Source organism: Ranitomeya variabilis, chromosome 1, assembly GCF_051348905.1.
Source record: "Ranitomeya variabilis isolate aRanVar5 chromosome 1, aRanVar5.hap1, whole genome shotgun sequence".
Taxonomy (NCBI): domain Eukaryota; kingdom Metazoa; phylum Chordata; class Amphibia; order Anura; family Dendrobatidae; genus Ranitomeya; species Ranitomeya variabilis.
Genome location: NC_135232.1, coordinates 264,513,646 through 264,536,074, shown reverse-complemented (window position 1 = coordinate 264,536,074; position 22,429 = coordinate 264,513,646). Strand labels below are relative to the sequence as shown.

The 22,429-nt window shown below is 40.7% G+C and overlaps 1 protein-coding gene across 6 annotated transcripts in view; it reads right to left on the bottom strand.

Moving 5' to 3' along the window:
- Positions 1 to 22,429, bottom strand: part of HIC2 (HIC ZBTB transcriptional repressor 2) — a 165,265-nt gene that overhangs the window by 84,144 nt on the left and 58,692 nt on the right. For 5 of the 6 annotated variants that reach the window (XM_077293432.1, XM_077293435.1, XM_077293434.1 and 2 more), the window contains exon 2: positions 8,550 to 12,581. The exons of the other annotated variant lie outside the window; for it this stretch is intronic. In XM_077293432.1, the coding sequence (XP_077149547.1) occupies positions 10,925 to 12,581 (1,657 nt within the window). In that variant the 3' untranslated portion in view covers positions 8,550 to 10,924. Of the gene's footprint in view, positions 1 to 8,549; positions 12,582 to 22,429 lie in introns of those variants that run through there. 6 annotated transcript variants of the gene reach the window in all.

The window sequence follows — 22,429 nt, the reverse complement described above, 5'->3', positions numbered from 1 at the left end:
TCTTATATTCTAGGTTCTTCAAAGTAGCCACCTTTTGCTTTGATGACTGCTTTGCACACTCTTGGCATTCTCTTGATGAGCTTCAAGCGCTAGTTACTTGAAATGGTTTTCACTTCACAGGTGTGCCCAGTCAGGTTTAATAAGTGGGATTTCTTGCCTTATAAATGGGGTTGGGACCATCAGTTGTGTTGTGCAGAAGCCTGGTGGATACACAGCTGATAGTCCTACTGAATAGACTGTTAGAATTTGTATTATGGCAAGAAAAAAGCAGCTAAGTAAAGAAAAATGAGTGGCCATCATTACTTTAAGAAATGAAGGTTAATCAGTCCGAAAAATTGGGAAAACTTTCAAAGTGTCCCCAAGTGCAGTGGCAAAAACCCATCAAGCGCTACAAGGAATCTGGCTCACATGAGGACCGCCCCAGGAAAGGAAGACCAAGAGTCACCTCTGCTTCTGAGGATAAGTTTATCCGAGTCACCAGCTTCAGAAATCGCAGGTTAACAGCAGCTCAGATTAGAGACCAGGTCAATGCCACACAGAGTTCTAGCAGCAGACACATCTCTACAACAACTGTTAGGCCGGGATCACACATGCGAGTCTCGCATGGTAATACCCGGCATTGCCGCCGTCTCTCTGGAGCGGAGCGTGCGGCTGCAAGTATTGCTATGCGGCCGCACTCTCCGCTCCAGAGAGACGGCGGCAATGTCGGGTATTACCATGCGAGACTCGGACGTATTTCTCGCATGTGTGATCCCGGCCTTAAGAGGAGACTTTGTGCAGGCCTTCATGGTAAAATAGCTGCTAGGAAACCACTGCAAAGGACAGGCAACAAACAGAAGAGACTTGTTTGTGCTAAAGAACACAAGGAATGGATATTAGACCAGTGGAAATCTGTGCTTTGGTTTGAGGAGTCCAAATTTGAGATCTTTGGTTCCAACCACAGTGTCTTTGTGCGACGCAGAAAAGGTGAACGGATGGACTCTACATGCCTGGTTCCCACTGTGAAGCATGGAGGAGGTGTGATGGTGCTTTGCTGGTGACACTGTTGAGGATTTATTCAAAATTGAAGGCATACTGAACCAGCATGGCTACCACAGCATCTTGGAGCGGCATGCTATTGCATCCGGTTTGCGTTTAGTTGGACCATCATTTATTTTTCAACAGGACAATGACCGCAAACACACCTCCAGGCTGTGTAAGGGCTATTTGACAAAGAAGGAGAGTGACGGTGTGCTACGCCAGATGACCTGGCCTCCACAGTCACCAGACCTGAACCCAATCGAGATGATTTGGGGTGAGCTGGAATGCAGAGTGAAGGCAAAAGGGCCAACAAGTGCTAAGCATCTCTGGGAACTCCTTCAAGATTGTTGGAAGACCATTCCCGGTGACTACCTCTTGAAGCTCATCAAGAGAATGCCAAGAGTGTGCAAAGCAGTCAAAGCAAAAGGTGGCTACTTTGAAGAACCTAGAATATAAGATAATTTCAGTTGTTCCACACTCTTTTGTTAAGTATATTATTCCACGTGTTAATTCATAGTTTTGATGCATTCAGTGTGAACGTACAATTTTCAGTCATGAAAATACAGAAAAAAACTTTAAATGAGAAGGTGTGTCCAAACTTTTGGTCTGTCCTGTACATCTAAGGTCAATGTCCAAGGTCAGTAAGGTGATAAAGTGATTGTCCAGCACTTGAACAATTCCTTCTCAATTGCTATATTCCCCCTATATAAAATAGCCTATCATCACCTATAGTGCCAGCGCAGTTCCAGTGATGTCAGCGCCTGGTCACCAGTGATGTTATGCCTGGTGAGCCCTACAGCCAATTAGTGGCCACTTCACTCTCACATCCAGGAGAATCCCCACTGTGCAAATCTGGGCCACCAACCCCATTGTATGGGCAGTACTTGGCATAATTCACGCTGTACAGAAAAAAAGTAGCATATCATCAATCAATAATGAAACGACCCAGTTTACTATTATATGGGTAAATTTGTGAAAGAGGGTCATGCAATATTTGTAGGCAGGTGAAAAGTGGGCCCCCTAAAGGCAATGTCACTGGTGGGCCCTTGGCATCCCGTCCGACACTGGGTTCAGTGGGAAACCAAGGTGCCGATGTCATTGGAATGGTGCTGTCGTCGTTGGAATGGTGCTGGCACTGGAGGACAGTATAGGCTCTTATTTCACACAAGGATTTATAGCAATTGAGAAGGGGTAGGCAGAGTAGTAGACAACCCTCTTTAAAAGTTGTTTAGATTAAACCTATGCAACTGCCAACTGATTTATGAAAAAATTCCTTATTCAATAAGCAGAAAAGGGGGGAATGCTTCCTATCATTTCTATTTGTGAATTTATCCAGAGAAAAATAACTTGTATAAAATACTGGGTGGTTGTCACGGAAAACAGCTACACTTATTTTGCAACAGTTTCAGATCTTGCACAAAGAACATTTGCAAGCATGGGTGTTTAGTCTGAGCAGATAAGAAGTTAGTACCACTGAATAATTTGATATCCCACATTTCGGAAATCATATTGATCCCATATTAAAATTAAAACTGGTAAATAGGTATAGAAACTTCTATGTGTTTAAGGAACTCGGCCATGTCCCTCCTTCATAATGTCTGACGTATGGCTGTAAGCAGGGTTGTGAAGTCTGTGTTCATTTGGGTGGAGTCGTGTTGGTATACAATGGACCAACTCGTAAGATATATAATAAATTGGGTCCAGTAGTACAATGCAAGATGTGCTGTGAATGTTTTCATACAAATTTGGGAAAGTTCTAAATTGTCCGTGCTGTTCCTGATCTAACGATCAAGGCTTTTAGTTGAGGTGAATCTGTGCTGCACTTTATATATGCTCAGTAATGAGGCAGTGCTGTGGAGTTGGAAGTGAGGGAAATTGAGGAGTCTCACATGTTTGGCTTGCAGACTCCACAGCCCTGGCTGTAAGACAACTGGCTGCAGCAAAAGCCTTTTATGTAGGAACATATTGAAAACTGACGAAAGATAACTCAAAATTTCCCGAGCACGCTCGGGTGTCCTCCGAGTAAGTACTCGGAGATTTAGTTTTCAGCACCGCAGCTGAATGATTTACATCTGTTATCCAGCATAAGTACATGTGGGCGTTGCCTGGTTGCTAGGGAATCCCCACATGTAATCAAGCTGGCTAACAGATGTAAATCATTCAGCTGCGGCGATGAAAACTAAATCTCCGAGTACTTACAAATACTCGGAGGACACCCGAGCGTGCTCGGGAAATCTCGAGTACCGAGTATATTCGCTCATCACTACTCCTTAGTTAAGATGGTAGGTTTTCAGTCAGTCACTGCCAAAACTGGAACTGATCACAGGAGACCCCGTTGGTCTTTCAGGATTTCTAGGAAACTGCCTGTTCCAGGATGAGGGAGAAAACACAGCAGCCTAACAAAGTAGCAAGGGTAACTCTTTAAACAACTTGAAAAACAATCATAACTATCAATGATCTGTGATTAGGGTCAGCTTTAGAGCTTTTTTGGGAGTTTTATGTGCATTCTTAAAACACAAGAAATTTCTTACTGATATGTAGTAAGAAAAATAAAACAAAAACACATCAGCACTGTAGTAGCAAGTTATTTTTTTCTGTTATCAAAGTCTGTTGGAGACAATAAAATCAAAGTAAAAGACAAAAATAATTTTCAAGCGTAAATCAACTTGTTTTCAATCAAGCTTTTAATGAAAAGATCATAAAATAACAGTTTGTTTTTTTTCATCACTGTACATTAAGACTGAAAGTTTCTCGAATGTTTGGATAACCAGAATCTTCTGCATTATCTTTCGTTTCATCTATATGACACTATAATGCGAGCTCTCTAAAAAGAGTGCTCTGACCTGAATAGGAAAGTCCATGAGGAAAACGTACCAGCCCAATGAGGCAAAAGGTGGGACTACGAGAGAAAGGCTGCGGCAACAGAGACACCCCTCCTTCCAGTTTCTTTTTATTCCTTACAAGGTCCTGGACATAAGGAGGTCCAGAAACTACATTTTGAAGAGGCATGCTCATACAGATATGTAAAGTAAAAAATTAAACAATAGCGCTCTCCCTTTAATGTTTCTTCGCAGTGGAGGGGGAAAAAAAAAGAAGCAGAGCAGGAAGTTATAGGACTTGGTTAACAAGTCTATAACCCAACCCCTGAGAGAAAATTGTGTGATGTGAATGTTATTTAAGAGCGATTAGATCTTTACTTAATTATACTCACTAATTATTTTAATATGAAGCAAGTGACTCATCCAAAAACAAGGTGAGCTCTTACACAATAAAAAAGGTGCCTCCCTGGCAGGATTCCTGGAAGTCAGACAGGTGGAACCAGCTTCTCTCTCTAAGAATCACGTAAACCTGACATACTAAACTTGTGCCCAGACAGCGTTTGATGCCGTACCATAGCCAAATGCAGGAACTTGAGGTTTTACATTTAAAAGGACCAAAAATTAAAAAGTTTACATCATACAGGAGAGCAACAAAATCATCACAAGATCTTGTGTTTCATTATACAGAACATTGACAGTTTCAGATCAAAATAAAAGTTAGATTTAATAAACGAAGGATAAAATTACGTATCCTAGTCACATTTACTTTACTTTGACTACATAAAAAAATAAGAAAAACAAAACACTCTCCCTGCAATGGAAACAAAGCCAAACCAGCAGTCAATGTCTGAAAACATTCACATGCATAATACAGCTTTGGATAATCACTTCATGTTAGATCATTTGTACCCTGTTTAATGGTCCCGTTCCAAAAAATGCATCCATTATGGATTGCCACTACACTAATAACACACATCAACAATTCTGACTTCTTACATTTATTTATAGCCAGGAAGCCAAATGGTAGAAAACTATCTGGGATCAACACAAGTCTACTAAAACACTTATTTGGGCACACTTTGCATTTTAAGCTGTACCAGCCATTGGCTGTATTACAAACCAAAGTGTATATATTGTTTGGTATTTCTGTATATTTGGCATAATAGTTTAAATTTCCATGTTTAAAGCAGGGCTAATGGCAACACAAATTGTACAAAGTACAATTAATAAATTTACACGCTGGGCAGAGCTAGAAGCTGGTGATTTACGCTAAAATAGCAAACATATCTGTATTTAAGCAGCCATAGTTCTCAGATTTCTATGCTTGAGGATGGGTTGGCAGGGTGTCCTGGTTGTCCAATAGCTTTGTACCTCAGGAGGGATATGGACCTTCATCTCATCCCACCTTCCACGATTGAAGGACTGAAGTTACTACATTCGTCAAAACAGGAAAACACAAAATGGGGAACAGGAGGGAACTTTTTTGCAGAAAAAAAAATAGACTTTTTTTTATATCAAATGAAGCCGGTGATATTGTAACAATAAAAAAATAAAGCATCACAGAAGATATCCAGTACGAAACAGAAGAGCTACAGAAAGTCCTGCTTGGTAATTTATGGCTATTTGTTGAGTCTCTGAGGATATTTAGGCTTATTGTCTTATTTTCTGGTTTCCTTTTACTGAAATCCTTTAGTCTTTTAAGTTGTAGCTCTGCCATAGGGTATGCCAACCCATGGCAGTAAGAGGATCTTATCCCTGCATGGCAGCCTCTCCTTAACTCTTTCAGTAGAGCCACTATATACCAGAGAGAAAAGTAACAGCAAAAGGCAAGGATGAGGAACTCGGTGCCTCCTTGCTGCTGCCCACAGGGAGTTGTGATAGATACATTCAGAACTGCACATACATAGTGAAACAATACGAACACTGCAAAATTCTGCACCATCTTTGATTATTTATTGAAGACCAGACAAAACTAATGGCTCATTATCCAGGAGTAAAATACAAGATGTAACAAAGATTTTTGAAGAATGTTCAAAATGTACACACATCTCAAGTCTTAATACGCTTAAGATTGGAATTTAAGAAAGTAGTATTCGGTTGCAATGGTACATACAACCTATGCATTGGCAACTTGTTAATTAGCATTAACGGTTTTGACAAGACTACATATCAGTTGCACTACAAAGGACTGTTGTGCAAGACAAGCTTGAGGGTAAGTGTTTTTTGGGGCTTTCCAAAATATATTTGGTCGTCCAGAAAAATCAGTCAGTGCATTGTATACCAATGTTTTAAATGGCCACTGATCGACTAATTCACACATGGTAAAACCAAGCAGAAGCACAACGAGATGTAAACTGCTCACTTGTGACTGATTGCTTACCAAATCAGCTAATACTTTAGGATTCCAGACAGGAAAAAATTGAGCTTAGTGTCAACCCATGGAAAATGTGGAATTAATTTTGACTGGTCTGTAGTTGAGGTCTGAAACTGTAAAGACTTATGTAAACAATGCGTTAAATATAAATAGTCCATTTGCTTTTTTTTTTTTGCTTTTTTTTCTCAATTTTCTGAGCCCAGTTGGTTTCTTCAAAATGTGCTTTGGTTTAAAAAATAGTTTACGGATTTGGGTACAAGCTTTTTTCTCTTTTCTTTTTTTTTTAATGGTTTTATAATACATCCTTGTTTACGGTTTACACTTCTTAAAAATCGATTCCTGTAACTCCGAAAAAAAATGTTATAATAATTAATGAACTTAAGCATTTTCCCCCACTGCCTGCTATTTATATTGTGAAAATCCTGCATTCTTGTTACCATGTACAGCACAATTCCATATGCAGAATATAACACCAAATCCCTCCCACCCCTCCACCCAGGTCCCAAAACTCTTAAAATTTGCTTTCATATGAAACTAGTGTTTTGCTTTTATCATAAAATACAGAAAAAATGTTTGATACAATACTATGTCATAGAAATGTGGCTGAAAGTTTGTTGCCTGGAGGTAGCCAGTCCCTGAAGTTTGAGAAATATTGTTATTAATGTTGTCACAGTTTGGAAATGTCTTTTACTTTTAATTGATTCTCTAGAACACAAACTTAAACTGCTAGCTAAAAGGAAAAGAAAAAGTTTGTACAACGCTCAACTATACACAGACTTTGTGTCGATATTAAGTGCTGAGGAAAAAAAATATATACCTAAAAATGCTTGTCAAAAGCAAAAAATTCTAAGAGTCGTGATTTCCATTAACACAGGGGTGAAGAAGCTAGAATTGTCATGTCATTTACTTTAAAGGGTTGCGCAACTAACAAATTGGCTATTATCACCAATATAGTAGTGTAAATTATGGAAGGGGCCACATTTTTGGTATTAAAAAAAGAACAAAACATCAAATGGCAATCTTTTTTTTTATAGTTTTTCTTCTAGAGCCTTAAAAGACTGCCTTGCACAGCCTTACTACAGCAAATTATATTAGTTGCCACATCATCATGTCATCAGAGGATGTGACACATCCAGTGAGAGATAAAGAAGTGATCATTAGGATTAAGGGATCTTTGTTAAGTTTTTGGCGGAATTATTTGGAAGATCTAGACAGATTTCACACATTAATGCCCCTAAAATTAGATAATACAATCATAATTCATAAGCTAGGGACTCACACGCAAAAAAAAAATAAGATGAAAAAAATAAATTATAAAATATACGGTAAGCCTCCTCCCCATACGGCTAGAAATGTATTGCAAGTGTTTTTGAAAGATTAGTCCTGGTCTGTCTGGTGTTCCCTTACTCTGCAGAAGAATTCGTGTAAAATACCGTGTATGACTAGTACACCTTTCTTCCTGCGCACCAACGACTTAGAATAGCAATCACTGAGGATAACATTTTTGTGCTCATAACTTATTGCTTCTTAACCAATATCAGAGCCACTCTCCCATACAATAAAACTGGGTATATGGCACAGACGTCTTTCTGAAAATGTACTGTACAAAATGGTTAAAGACTGCTTTAAAGTATCCCTATCATTTATTTTACATATACATTTCCTCTACCAATGCAGACGAGGGTGGGGGTCCAAGTCCCAATGATCATTCAAACAACACTAGGAACTGTGCAGCTTACTGGGCTCAAGCATGCACAAAGTGGTGTTCCGGACTGTGTACAGGTTCTTATACTTTTTGCTTTTCAGACTTTTTGGTTGATAAGCGTTTTAGTGGGGGTTTCGGGACACAGACTTTCACCGATCGTCTGCAAAAACTAAATGATCGGTAAAATCTTAGGCTGTTGGGCAAAAAATTCTATTAGATTTGCTAGACTATTGTACGAGTCCACGAAGAAATCAACTTAAATTCAGCTTTGGAAATGGTTGTGATCTAGCACATTAGATCTCAATGGCTAGAAACATTTAGAGCATTTAATTATAATCATTAATAGAATATTATAGCTACATAGATGAAGCAAGCTTTAATGTCTTTAGCTCTGGTACAGGTACTCTTAACACTTGAAATCAAAGTCAGATAATGATGTGAAAGTGATACATATCTGATAGATCCTATCCAGCCAATTTTGACAATTGCTAACACAAAGCAAGCAAGCTACTGAAGATACAGAACACTTTACTGCACGACAAATCAGGGAAAACAATGCATAAATCCATGCTGGAATTACTGTAGATCTAAAGAACGCTATACCTTTTTGGCATGGTTTTTTTTTGCCTATTGTCAAATTTTATGACATTTGTTTAACCCACAGGACTGTATTTCAAATACTAGCAGAAAGAAAAATATTATGGCTGGTACCTTTCATTAGTTTAATATTTTTGGTCTTAAATAATGTAAACTTTATAGACTCTGTCACTGCCATGGGGAGAAGGATCAAGTGATGGTTTTGGGTAATTCTATACTGTTACGTGCTAATATCAAATTTCACTTGCATCAACATTGATTGAGATTACTTAACACTTTGGTCAATTAAAGTATCTTTTTTTTTTTTGCCTGCAAAAACTTAAAATAAAAAATAAGAATCTGAAAATGACTAATTCTGAAGAAGACAGGTTGCTAAACGTTGTACATCCTGCACCAGAACCCGCTGCAGTGCATGTTTTAATGACGTACCATAAAGGACTTTCAGAATAAAGTAGCTTTTCCTTATGATGTAGACAAAGTACTTGTGCATGACCCTAATTTAGGACATTTCAAAGCAGAGTGTCAGAAGTGAGCAAGATCCACCTCCACAGCTCTATTTCAAATGGCATTTATTCAATTACAGTACATATTCCCTCCTCCCCACAAAAAAAAGGCAAACAAAAAAAAACAAAAAAAAAAAAACTTATGACGCCTTATTTTGCGCCTCTCTCTCAATCTAAATCACTGGAGAAGATGTCCTGTAATTGTTAACTGCACCAATATTGAAAGTCATAGCACTAAGGATACCTCTAATCATCTGCTAGTGTGGAAAGGAGAAGCTTTTTGAGTTGAAGAAAGGGTTTTGTTAATGTGTTGGCTTCATTCATAATGGTTTTCTTTGGGTTTTTGTTGGGGGTTTTTGGATCAGAAATTATCTTCAAATACAATGAACGTTGTAGGAAATTCCTGACAGGCTAATGTTTAATGCTTCCCATTTAATTTAATGTCCTAACTTTATACATTTACTTACATGAAAAAAACAACAACTATGCAAAAGCTTCTTAGTAAAGCATCTCACTTATCAGGAGTTCAAGAGGTAGCAAAGTGACCAGTCCATAGCATCCTTCATCTTACATGTCTCTACACACACACACACACACACACACACACACACACACACACACACACACACACACACACACACACGTACCTAAGAGGTGACAAGTCACCAAGAACAGCAATAGGGTAAGAACACTCTTCTGCCAGACTGGCCTATAGCGCTAATCTGTCTATAAAGAGACTTTCTTACCCCATTATATTTTTGGAGGCAGCATGTGTGGTAAAGATATACATAACTTACAACCAGCCAACACAGAGTCATGTAAGCAGGACATTATGCACTGTAACAAAGCACTAGGAGCCCTGTGAAGGACAGAATGAGTTAGGATGCTTCGGTTTCTGAGCTTACAATACATAGAGAAGCCCAATTATGTAAAAAGTGAGTAGTGAAAAAACAAGAATACTAACCCACCACCCCAAATAATATCCCTAAACTTCCAGTTCAAAAATTCACAGATTCAAATGGAAATCGAACAAGTCTCCCAAAGCCCACCACTGCTCTGAGACAAGTACCTTTTTATGGACAAGAAGGGGGTGGTGGTAAACAGAGGACCTCCCTCCCACTGGCTTACGTAGGTGCAACTGACGGGCAAAATGTTAGTTTCCAGTCTGTGGTGAAAAGGGCATTCAGAAAGAAGAAAATACTAAGGAACATGCAAAGAATTCACAGCCAAAAGATACCAAGTGCCCCAGAAAGTGCCAGCCTGCCTTTATGAAATCTCTAAAATGGTGTTTAACAGGAGCAGCTTGGCATGAACCTTTCATCCAGATGCCCACAGTGGTAACCAGGAGAGGGAGTTGTGAGGTTTCCTTGGTTTTCATTCATGGATACGATTAGGAAGCCAGCACATCTTAAGGCTGGACAGATGTAAGCAGGGCCATGATGTAGAAAGGCGTGGACAATTCAGAGTGTTAAAAAACATGCCTCCAGCAAATGCCTGCTACCCAAAACACACCTTCAAACCCAAGTGTAGGCTTGACTGTTACCAAAGTTGTCACCTTGCAAAACAGAGCATGGTAATTCTGCTAGCTTTATGCTAGCAATTGACAGCCTTGATTTTATTTTTATTTTTTTTAGCAACGTCACTGAAGTCTTTGTGTATGTCCTGAGGATGCAAGGGAGAGAAGTGGAGGCAGCACATAACTTGCTTCCAATGTACCAAAACTTTTAAGTATTGTCATCACTCTTTACATCTTAAAGCTCGGATGAGGCATTACATCCCCGTCTGTGATGACACACCCTAACTGGAAAACAGGTACCCTTAAAGCAGCAAGTCATCAGGAAGGTAAATTGGTTAGTTTGTGTGCAGAGGTGAAGCACATTCTTAGGGTATCAAGAGAGTCTTTGGTTTATGAGGGGGAGGTATGCATACGCAGGTGACTGATCAGATTGCGCTGCTGGGTGAATTTTCCCCCGCAGAGCTGACATTCATAGGGCTTTTCCCCTGAGTGGACACGCATATGCTCGGTCAGTCGATATTGCCTTGTAAAGCGCATTCCACACTCTTCACAAGCAAAAGGTTTGAGGCCCAAATGGCTCCTCATATGGCGGGTCATGGTTCCTCTTTGTGTGAACATCTTGCCACAGATGTTGCAGGGGAAGGGACGGGTCAGCCAGTGCGTTTTCTCATGTTGTCGGAGGGTAGCTGGATCCTTGTAGCTCCTCTCACACACTGAGCACTTAAATGGCCGTGATTCATTTGGAAATGTTGTGTTGGGAGTGGACGACAGGTCCTCTGCTTCCTCTTTACAGTAGGAATCCTCTTCTTTGATATATAGCTCCTCTTCAGTATGCATTTCCACGTGAGCATTTAGTTCCTCAGAATTAGGAAACCCCTTTCCGCAGGGGATACACACATACAAATTATCGCCAAATGGCACACTCTCAAATCCATCTTGTCGGTAAACATAGTTGGCACTGGGATGGTCAATTTCATTCTCACTATGCCCACTTTCCTCACTGATGTCTTTACCATTTTCCACCTCGTCGGTACAATGGAAACTCTGCTCAGAGGCATAACCTCCACTAGACATTCTCTCCTTTGACATAGGCCCAACAATAACTCCATTGGCCATATTCTCTCCTGCTTCTGGAGAATTATCTCTCTCTTTCCTGTCCCACTCCATTTTACGTGTTGGGTGGCAAAGGCTATTCTTTGGCCCGGATTCAGAGTGGTTTTCTTCCAATTCCATTGGTTCATTCTCTCTTTTTTGGAGGGCGGATTCATCGTATGAGGCACAGTTGGCTATAGATGCTGAGGCAGATTGTGGTGAGCCTACATGACCGTCTGGTTGTACATTCTCTTCTTGTGCAGGTAGGGACGGGCTTTTCTTTGAAAGGTCAAGGCCTAGCTCATGGTCACTCCCATTAATGCTGTTATTGAGGCTGCTGTTGCTCCCTGTGCCTAGACTTAAAGGGTGGCTATTTTCCTGCTTAGAGTTGCTAACAAACATATCATCTTCTTGGACTGTTTGGGACATCTCATTTGAGTTGGAAACCTTGTTAATGTCCAACGACCCAGAGAATCGCATATGAGCAAGTGGGGGAGCAGAATGCCTGTGATTTCTTCCTATACGGCCTATACTCGGCACTCCAAGCTTTCCGACAAATGATTTTCCAGAACGCTTAAGTTTCTTCCTGCAGAGAGTTGCCAAGTCATGGAGTTGGAGGTAGCTTGCTGCGGTGAGGAGAGCACTGAAATTCTGCTCTCCAGGCTGGTCGGATGTCAAAAGTTTACCGGTGTAAATAAAGTCCAAAATCTGTCGGAAAACAGCTGGGTTAACCATATCTGTATCCAGATTGATCAAGTTGTCATGAAGGACAAGAGATTTAAAGTACATGCTGCTGGCAGCAAGAATGTTCTTGTGAGCTCGGAACAAAGCATTTTCCACTACAATAATGACGTCACATAAGAAACCTTTGGCTCGTTGCTGATTCAGCTGAAGCAGCAGTTGTTTGGCATGGTTTGGCAGATCCATTTCCCCTTCTTCATTCAGTAAGCTTTGCCTGTTCAAAATAAAAGAATAAATAGATTAGGAAAAACATGGCTGAAAAATATACAATATAGAAAGTTAAAAATAAGAACACTTTCTTCATACATGTTATATTATATCTTGCAGCATCTATATAAAAGATTAATTTTAGGCTATGAGCACTTTCTATTTTAATAAACTTAAGCATTACATTAAGAAGCGTTTTTTAAAAAAAAATTGTTTTGATAAGCTCACTTTTAAATGCGTTGGTAAAATTTGGAACCAAGTGATATTACAGGAAACCCAAATTTATTCATTATGAATGCAATGATAATCTAGCTACCACAAATTGACCAGATGGCAAAATGTTGCATATCGCAAAGTGGATTTACTTGTAAATGTATAATACAGCTAGCATATAATCATTTTGAAATGAGACTATAGTTGATGTACACTTTCTTAAAACTGAAAAAAACACTATGTAGTTAAATACTGTTGCCATTGCTTCCATTGTAAAATACATATTAAAAAAAAAAAAAAAAAAAATCACATTAGGATATCGTACATATAACCATAGCATAGAGTAACAATACTGTCCATTTAATGCACAAAGAAGGACATGACCATTTTCCTTATCCAGTTAACTAAGGTGATATAATGCTAGGTGTCTCTTAAATCACAGATGACATTTTTTGACTTTTGGATCATTGGCTCATTACTAGATATGAGACAGGATTCAGTCAGATTCAAGAACAGAATGACAATTGTGCCATGAGATTCCTCTTTGCATGCATAGTGTTTTGAAAAAGGCACACTGGATCGTACGCTACAATGTGTTCTGCATTAGGAGCAATGTGTAAACCGAAGTAAAAGAAACCGTGCTCTTTGTATTGCAAAATGAAGAGGAAGAGGCAGGACACACAAGCCAGGAATGCACGAACGGTGCTCACGGTGGTGCAAAAACTACGAGTCAAGCAAAGTTCAGCTGACAAGGTTCGCAGTCAATTTAAACCATATGCAGAGGCTCGCCTGCGGGGCCCTGCCAGAGAAAAACAAAAAAGTGAGGAGGAGAGAGGAGAAAAAAACAGGAAACATAGGAAGCCCAGGAAAGTGGCACACAATATGGATCATAGTCCAATAGAAGCAAGCAATAGGAATCTTATTTGTGTAAGAGACTGGAGAATAAATGATAAAAGGATGAAAAGGAAAGCAAAGACAAACAAAACCCAAGCAAAAGACAGAAATAACCAGTTTTTCTGCTGTACATCTAGTTCAGGCATGAAAATAGTTTGAACCAACTATGTGAATTTATGGCAAAAATGTGCTGCCTGCTACGTAGTCATTATAAATTAAGTCAGATGTTGTAACTCTCACTGGAAGGCAATACATGCAATATATCAAAATAAAGCGAAGGAAAACTGCACACAAACTACACACTATGAGCAATATAAAAAGGATACACAAAAAAAATGCTAAAGTAAAAGCCTTGTAGAAATGGCACTACATTTTCTTAGTTTCCCTTACTCAAAGACTATTTATCAGATAGTCGTCTTCCCAAACTTATAGATGCGGCGCTGTACGGCTTCTGAACAGTAGTAATAAAGAGGAAAAATGGGGAATAATTGTCCACAATACAAACATAAAATATGCAAACTGGAATCCCATGGCTTGCCGGAAACAACTCTTACGTTAATTTTGCTAACTCTCTTCCAGCTCTGTACAGATTTTGGCAATGTCTTTACAGAACACAGTGCAGCAGGTCCCATCGGAGATGACAAGATGTGCCCAAGTCAAAAGAATAGCGTGATGAGGCATAGTGGTATATTCTGTTGCTCCAGTGTTACTTTAGTCTACAACACTTCACACAGTCTGCACTTCTGCTCATTGTTCCCACATTCTAAGTGCATTATGAACAACATTTTTAAGCCACACTGTGTATCTATCTACAAATAAAGGCCAATAAGCAGGCACTAACATATGGTCAATTGTTACAATATTGCCATTCAAGCTGCCTCTAATGTGGATTTTATGATGTGGAGGACTAGTACTTCTTACCCACTTCCAGATTTTAGCAGGAGAGAATATTATGAGTGCTTATCTCTAAATGAAGAAAAGGAATGAAAATAAAACAAACTTTCTGATACCTAGTGCCACACGAGAAAGGAAAAAACCCACACCACTACCCTTTCTTTTCTTACCCTCTCCCCTACCCCCCCTCCATAATGCAGCTGGCACAGGCGGGCACTGCAAGGAGACTGGACAAAGGAGACCACACAGATTCTGGAAAATGTGTGTGCACGCAAAAGTACAGGCTGCCAGGCTCAGCAGGAGACTGAGGACTGATCCTATAGCAAGACAGGAGGGGCTGGGGGACTCTGCGGTACTGTACCACTGTCCGTTAAAGACATCTCGAAAATGGAGATAAAAGGTACAAACAGTTTATTCATAGCAAAACCGAGTGCTAAAAGTTAATAAATTGCTGAAAATAGACTACAGAAAAGATTCATGTCTATAGAGTCCTATAATAAATCCTACCTAGATCAATGTCTCCTTTTCACTAAAGATCAGAAACAGCTGCTAAAAAGGACAAAAGGATGGCTACTAGGTGCCAGGGTGGATTGATTTAAATCACGCCGATTTAAATCATGATTTAAATCACGATTTAAATCAAAAGATTTTTTTCTATTTAAATCGGATCGATTTAAATCATGATTTTAATCATGATTTAAATCACTGATTTAAATCAAAAGGTTTTTTTTAATATAAATCACGATTAAAATGAGAAGTGAGAGCAGTGCGCATGTGCGCCCATAGTTACACGGACGAAACTAGGGGCAACGATCTAACGCCAGGGTGAGGGGGGGACCCCAAAGTAAGTAAAAATCTTTTTTGTTTTACTATATGGCAATAGGTAGGTGTTTAAAAGCAGCATGTCTTAATTGTATAAACTATTAATAGCCTCCACATTTTGTTCATACTGCCCCTTTAATTCCACACTTCTAGCTTGGTTTCACTTTTGGTTTAGTTTCTTTTTCCATTCAGTTGACATGCCCAAACTTGTTGGATAGTCAGCAGTACTTGGCTGTAGTAACAATCAAACTTCATAAGTGATCTGTGTGAGCCATGGCAGGTCGTAAGAGAGACCCTATTTGGGTTCATTTTGTTGAGATGCCAGCAGCAGATCTTGGAAAGAAAGGTGCAAGAGCAAAGTGCAAATACTGTCAAAAGGATATCCAAGGACTTGTTTGCCGTTTGAAATCACATTATGAAAACTGCAACCAGAAGGGAAATGAAGATGTTGATAGTGAAGTGTTTCTTTGGTCATCTTCATCACCGCACTTCTCATGATGTTGCCTCATTCACGCCACCAGGCCTTGCATCTCTTTGTTGCATCGTTTGCATTTTGCACGCATGCCTGCCTTACCGATAGGCGAAGGAGCTTCATTAAAATATTCCCAAACTGGGTCTCTTTTACGGCCTGCTGCCATTATAAGGAAAGAATGTAATAAACCTCAGATCGTACACACAAACAGATCCAGACTTGTCTGTCTGTGGCTATGCTGCAGTATTGTGCTCAAAGTTTCACTTTCATTTTTTTGTCTGCTTGCCCTTCCTCCTCAAAACACTTAGATTCACATTCTTCTTGTGTTGTGCAGATCTATTCCACTCCAAACAATCAGAAACATATTGTCTAACTTCTTGGACTTGGCACTGAAGGGGTTGATTCTGTATTCATAGGTTTGTAGAACAATAGGATTAAGGTCTTTTTCTCAACTCTGTTCATGTTGTAACATTTTTGCCATGAAGAAGAGGCTGGGACCTCTGCGGAGTCAAATTCAGTTTTGAGAACTGCGTAAGTAAAGCGAGCGTCTGTGATAATATAGGAGAGAAACTGCCCACTAATCCTACAGAAACCTCTGGAAGAGCATGGCATTGTGAATGTTACACATATACAGCCTTTATTCTACTGAGTTAAACAACTCAGCTTTATCTCATGATGGAAGAACCTTTGGATGGTAAAATATTTTCCTCAAAAAGCAGTTTATTGAAAAAAATCCGATTTAAATCAAAAAAATCCGATTTAAATCAAAAAAATCCGATTTTTTTGATTTTTTTAAAAAAACATTGATTTTTATCCACCCTGCGTAGGTGCTCCATGAAATACTGGCTTGGCCAAAAGTTGAGACTGACCCAAATTTTGCTTTATTTTTTCCTTCAAAATGTTTGCAGCTTCGGTGTTTTTTTTTTACATCTTTAGTCAGATGTTTCTGTGGCTACTAAAGTACAATTATAAGAATTTTAAGGTTGGTGGGTATACAGTGGTATGCCAAAATGTCCAATTTTTTTTAAGACAAATAAAACTGAAGTTTTAAAGATTTTACCTACCCTGGAGAATCCCTTTCTTTTTTACTCTTGAAGTGTCCAGACCAGGACAGCCCGGGTGGAGGCTTTCATCCAAGCAAGGATAAAGGCCCCGTCTCACATAGCGAGATCGCTAGCGAGATCGCTGCTGAGTCACAAGTTTTGTGACGCAACAGCGACCTCCATAGCGATCTCGCTATGTGTGACACGTACCAGCGATCAGGCCCCTGCTGCGAGATCGCTGGTCGTGTCGGAATGGCCTGGACCTTTTTTTGGTCGTTGAGGCCCCGCTGACATCGCTGAATCGGTGTGTGTGACACCGATCCAGCGATGTCTTCACTGGTAACCAGGGTAAACATCGGGTTACTAAGCGCAGGGCCGCGCTTAGTAACCCGATGTTTACCCTGGTTACCAGCGTAAATGTAAAAAAAACCAAACAGTACATACTTGCCTTTCGGTGTCCAGGTCCCTTGCCGTCTGCTTCCTGCTCTCACTGACTGCCGGCCGTACAGTGAGAAGTGAGAGCACAGCAGTGACGTCACCGCTGCGCTCTGCTCTCACTGTACGGCGGCTCAGTCAGAGCAGGAAGCAGACGGCAAGGGACCTGGACACCGAAAGGCGAGTATGTACTGTTTGGTTTTTTTTACATTTACGCTGGTAACCAGGGTAAACATCGGGTTACTAAGCGCGGCCCTGCGCTTAGTAACCCGATGTTTACCCTGGTTACCCGGGTGCTGCAGGGGGACTTCGGCATCGTTGAAGACAGTTTCAACGATGCCGAAGTCGTTCCCCTGATCGTTGGTCGCTGGAGAGAGCTGTCTGTGTGACAGCTCCCCAGCGACCACACAGCGACTTACCAACGATCACGGCCAGGTCGTATCGCTGGTCGTGATCGTTGGTAAATCGCTTAGTGAGACGGGGCCTTAAGTCAATAATGGTGAGCTGACTCCCTCTCTTCCCTTTCCCTGATTTTGCAAAGATGCAGAGGAGGTTCAAGTGGTGAAAAAAAAAACCTCAACAAAATGGTGCCATTTTCATAGAGCCGTAGCTTCTCCATTTTTTGGGATCTGGGGCTGGGTGAGGACATATTTTTTGGGCATGCCAAGCTGACATTTCTATCGTTATGATTTAGGGTTAGATAAGCTCTTTTGATTGCGCATTATTGTATGTTAATGCAATGTTGCGGCGACCAAAAAAAAAAAAAAGTAAATCTGTCGATTTTTTTTTTTTTGTTAGACCGTTTACCAATCGGATTAATTCTTTTTATATTTTGATACATTGGGCGTTTCAGCGCAGTGATACTAAATGTGTGCATTTTTAATTTATTGTCTTATTTTGAATGGGGCAAAAGGGGGCTGATTTGATCTTTTAGATTTCTTTTTTTTCACTTGCTTCAATAGTCTCCTTAGGAAATTTGAAGCTGCGATCTTCTTATCCCTCGTACAACAGCATCTGCTATAAATGTGGGCCACAGGGCAACGTTCATAGCAGATCTGCAATGACAAGTACCGGGGTGTCCCAGTTGTCATGCCAATCCATCGGTGCCACGTGATCATTGACAGGGCGGGATTTTTTACGTGCCGGCGTGTGAAGGTTAAATGCAGCTGGAGATTGACAGCGGCATTTAACATGCTAACAGCCACGGGTGGATCGCGATTCGACCTGAGGCTGTTAGGGGCACATGATAGCTGATCAAATCAACTGTCATGTGCCAGAAAAGATGTGGGCTCAGCGCCGAAACCCGCATTAGAGGGGGAGGTGACCTATTATGTACCCATGCGTCGTAGGTCGTAAAGAGGTTAAACAAAATTTGGTTATTTTTCCAAGCCAAGTGCTGTCCATGGAATAAATGCATATCATACAGATGGCACTCGGAGCAATGTTTTTCAATAGGGCTGTTCAGATGACCTTTTTTTTTGCCCACCATGGATTGAATGTCCACATGAAAATAGTGCATGCTGCAATAGACTCTTGCGTATTTTGGATGAGATACACTTATTAAAGTCTAGACTATGAATGTGTGAACTGACACTCACCACCCCACACTCCCAATCGGCAGATTTTTCTTTTATACACGTGTGTGAACTAAAGGTACCTTCACACTAAACAACTTTACAACGAGAACGACAACGATCCGTGACGTTGCAGCGTCCTGAATAGCGATCTCGTTGTGTTTGACACGCAGCAGCGATCTGGATCCCGCTGTGATATCGCTGGTCGGAGCTTAAAGTCCAGAACTTTATTTGGTCGTCAGATCGGCGTGTATCGTCGTGTTTGACAGCAAAAGCAACGATGTCAGCAATGTTAAACATGGAGCTAACGACCTGTGAGAACGATAAGTGAGTCACCGCTACGTCACAGGATCGCTCCTGCATCGTTGTGGAGCTGATGTGTTTGACATCTCTACAGTGACCTAAACAGCGACGCTGCAGCGATCGGATCGCTGTCTATATTGCTGCAGCGTCGCTGGGTGTGACGGTACCTTTAGCCTTTGAGTTTTGTCAATTTGCTTTCTAAGGATCGACCACACGTTGTTTATTATGTTTACTTAGCACCGTCACATTTCATAGCATTTTATAGCCATTACCACTCTCCCTATTGGAGTTCACAATCTAAATTCGCTTTCATTAGGTCTCCGGACTGTGAGATGAAACCAAAACTCCTTATGAATGTTGACCTTGGTGGAAATTTAACTCAGGACCCAAGCACTGCAAAGTAACAATGTCAATAACTGAGCTACCATTTCCTCAATAATTGAGATCTGGGGATTTCCCTTGGACCTAAAATTTCTATGTATGCTACTTAGTTATCACTTTTGCCTTGAGAAATGGTCTCCATCATGCTGGAAAAAGCATTGTTCATCACCAAATTGCTCCTGGATTATCGGGAGAAGTTGCTCTTGGAAGAGGTTTAGATAGCAATCTTTATTCATTGCAGTGTTCTTAGGCAATGAGTGAGCCCACTTCCCTGAATGAAAAGAAACCACACACGAGTTTCTCCTATGGACAATCATTCTTCCAGATGTCCAAAACAATGTGAAGGGGTCTTCATTAAAGAAAAGAAAAACTTTGCCCCAGTTTTCTGCAGTCCAATCCCTGTATTTTCTGCAGCATGTCAGTCTGGCCTTGATGTTTTTCTTGGAGAGACATGCCCTTCTTGATACCAGGCCACCCTCAAAAAAGTAAAACAGTTTTTTTTTACCAGGATATTATCACGTAGAATAACTTCTCTGTGAATCGAATGTCCCTTATTATATTCTGGGGCCTCTACTTCAATCCCCGGGCCTGTCATACCGAGCCTCGACCTCCGGTTCTGATGAGGCCCAGGAGGGTTCAGCAAAAGAGTGCATAAGGGCAATGGTAGGGTGTGTGCCGTGACCTTGCATGCGCAAAAGAGTCTCAAGCCTCATCAGGGATTTCATCGCTCATGTGGGAAAATATCAGAAAATGCGACGAGGACCAAATGAATGACAGTTAGGAGCGGAGGGGCCAGAGAGGTGAACGGTAAGGCAAGCATTTTTTTATTTTTACCTTTTGATGGCCCTTAATAGTTTTAAAACAAAGGCAACCAGCAGCCGCCAACCTTGCTGAATAGACTAAAATTCTAATGAGGCAGAAGCGAATTTTCCTCTTTTTGGAAGTAAAATTAGTGAGAAAGTCCTAGCACACTGCCGATTTTCAAATAAGAGGCACTGAGAAACACCCCGGTGAAATCTGCAGCAATACACACATACACAGATTTCGAGCAAAATCTGAAATGTTTACTATATCTTGCTGCAAAGGTATGGTCATATGTAGTGTTTTCACAGTACTTCCACAGTAGAATTTTGTCCAAGTATGACTACAACCATACTAGGAATACACAATGGCTCCCAAATATAAATTCCGTGGGCCTTTGTGGCTTAACATTGTGGCCTCTCCCAATCTGTGACAGATAGAAAATCTCTTTAGTCATGAAATAATTGCTTCTTGAGGGTTATAAACACTGAAAATAAAGGTACCAACGAGTCGTACTGGAAAGTAAACCTGTGATCAGTATGTGCACATCAGAAACAGGTGTTAAGAAAAAACTCTGCTATTCCCGCGCATCCTCCCTACTCTCGAACTCTCTACCCCAACATATCAGACTCTCACGTACCATGGAACCCTTCAAAAGGAACCTGAAGACTCACCTCTTCCGACAAGCCTACAGCCTGCAGTGACCACCAAACCGCTGCACCACCAGCTCTACCCTCACCTACTATATCTCACCCATCCCTTGTAGACTGTGTCCTGGCAGGCAGGGTCCTCTCTTCTCCCGTAATCAGTCATGACTTCTATTGTTTAAGATTACTGTACTCATTTTTATTAGGTATACCCCTTTTCACATGTAAAGCACCATGGAATAAATGGCGCTATAATAATAAATAATAATATTCATTACCGGTAAACAATAATGTACCAATACATAGTCATGGCCAAAAGTGATGGCACTGTTGCAATTGTTCTAGAAAATTAAGTCTTTCTCCAAGAAAATTATTGCAGCTACATGTTTTCTTATACACGTTTAATTTCCTTTGTATGAACATTAAAACAAAAAAACAGAAAAATAGATAAATAAAAAATCGGACATCATTTAAAAAACAAAATAAAATTGAGCCAGACAAAATTGATGGCACCTTTCCAAAAATGATCTGTTTTAAATACGTGATATTAAGAAGCTTACCTGTGGCAAGTAACAGGTGTGGGCAATGTGACAAATCACCCCCGAATCCAGATAAAAAAAGGTAAGAAGTCGACTCAATCTTTGCATTGTGTCTGCGTGAGCCACACTAAGCATGGCGAGCAAAAAGACGAGGAGATAACTGTTTGAGGACTTGAGAACTAGGGCTGTGCAGTCGGTAACCCAAACCTCCGACTCCTCTATTTCCCTGACTCCTCCACAGCACTGCCTCACTACTAAGCCTGTACAGTGCAGCACAGATTCACCTCACCTAAAAGCCGAGATCCTCAGATCAGGAACAGAACAAACATTTATAGGACATTTCAGAACTTTCCCAAATTTTTATGAAAAAATTTACAGCACATCCTGCACTGTACTACTGTATCCAATTTATTCTCTCCAGAGCGAATGCTGCTGGAGAGAAGAAATGAATGGCGGCTTCAGCACCACAAGCTGGGGGGACAGCGCTTACTGTAGCGCTGTCTCCTGCACGGCACACGGACTGCACACGGACAGCATCCGTGTGCGGTACGTGTTTTACACGGACCCATTGACTTTAATGGATCCGCGTGATCCGTGCGCTCCCACGAACACTGACATGTCTCCGTGTTTTTCAAATGGTCCGTGAAAACACACTGACATGTGCAGAGACACATTGATTTTAACGTGTGTCTACGTGAGTCAGTGTCTCCAGTACGTGAGAAAACCATCACCACACGTACCGGAGCCACTGACGTGTGAAACAGGCCTAACACTACAATTGTACAAATTAGTGAAAAAGTTAATGACTATGGGCTATGATAAAGCATCGCTGCTCGC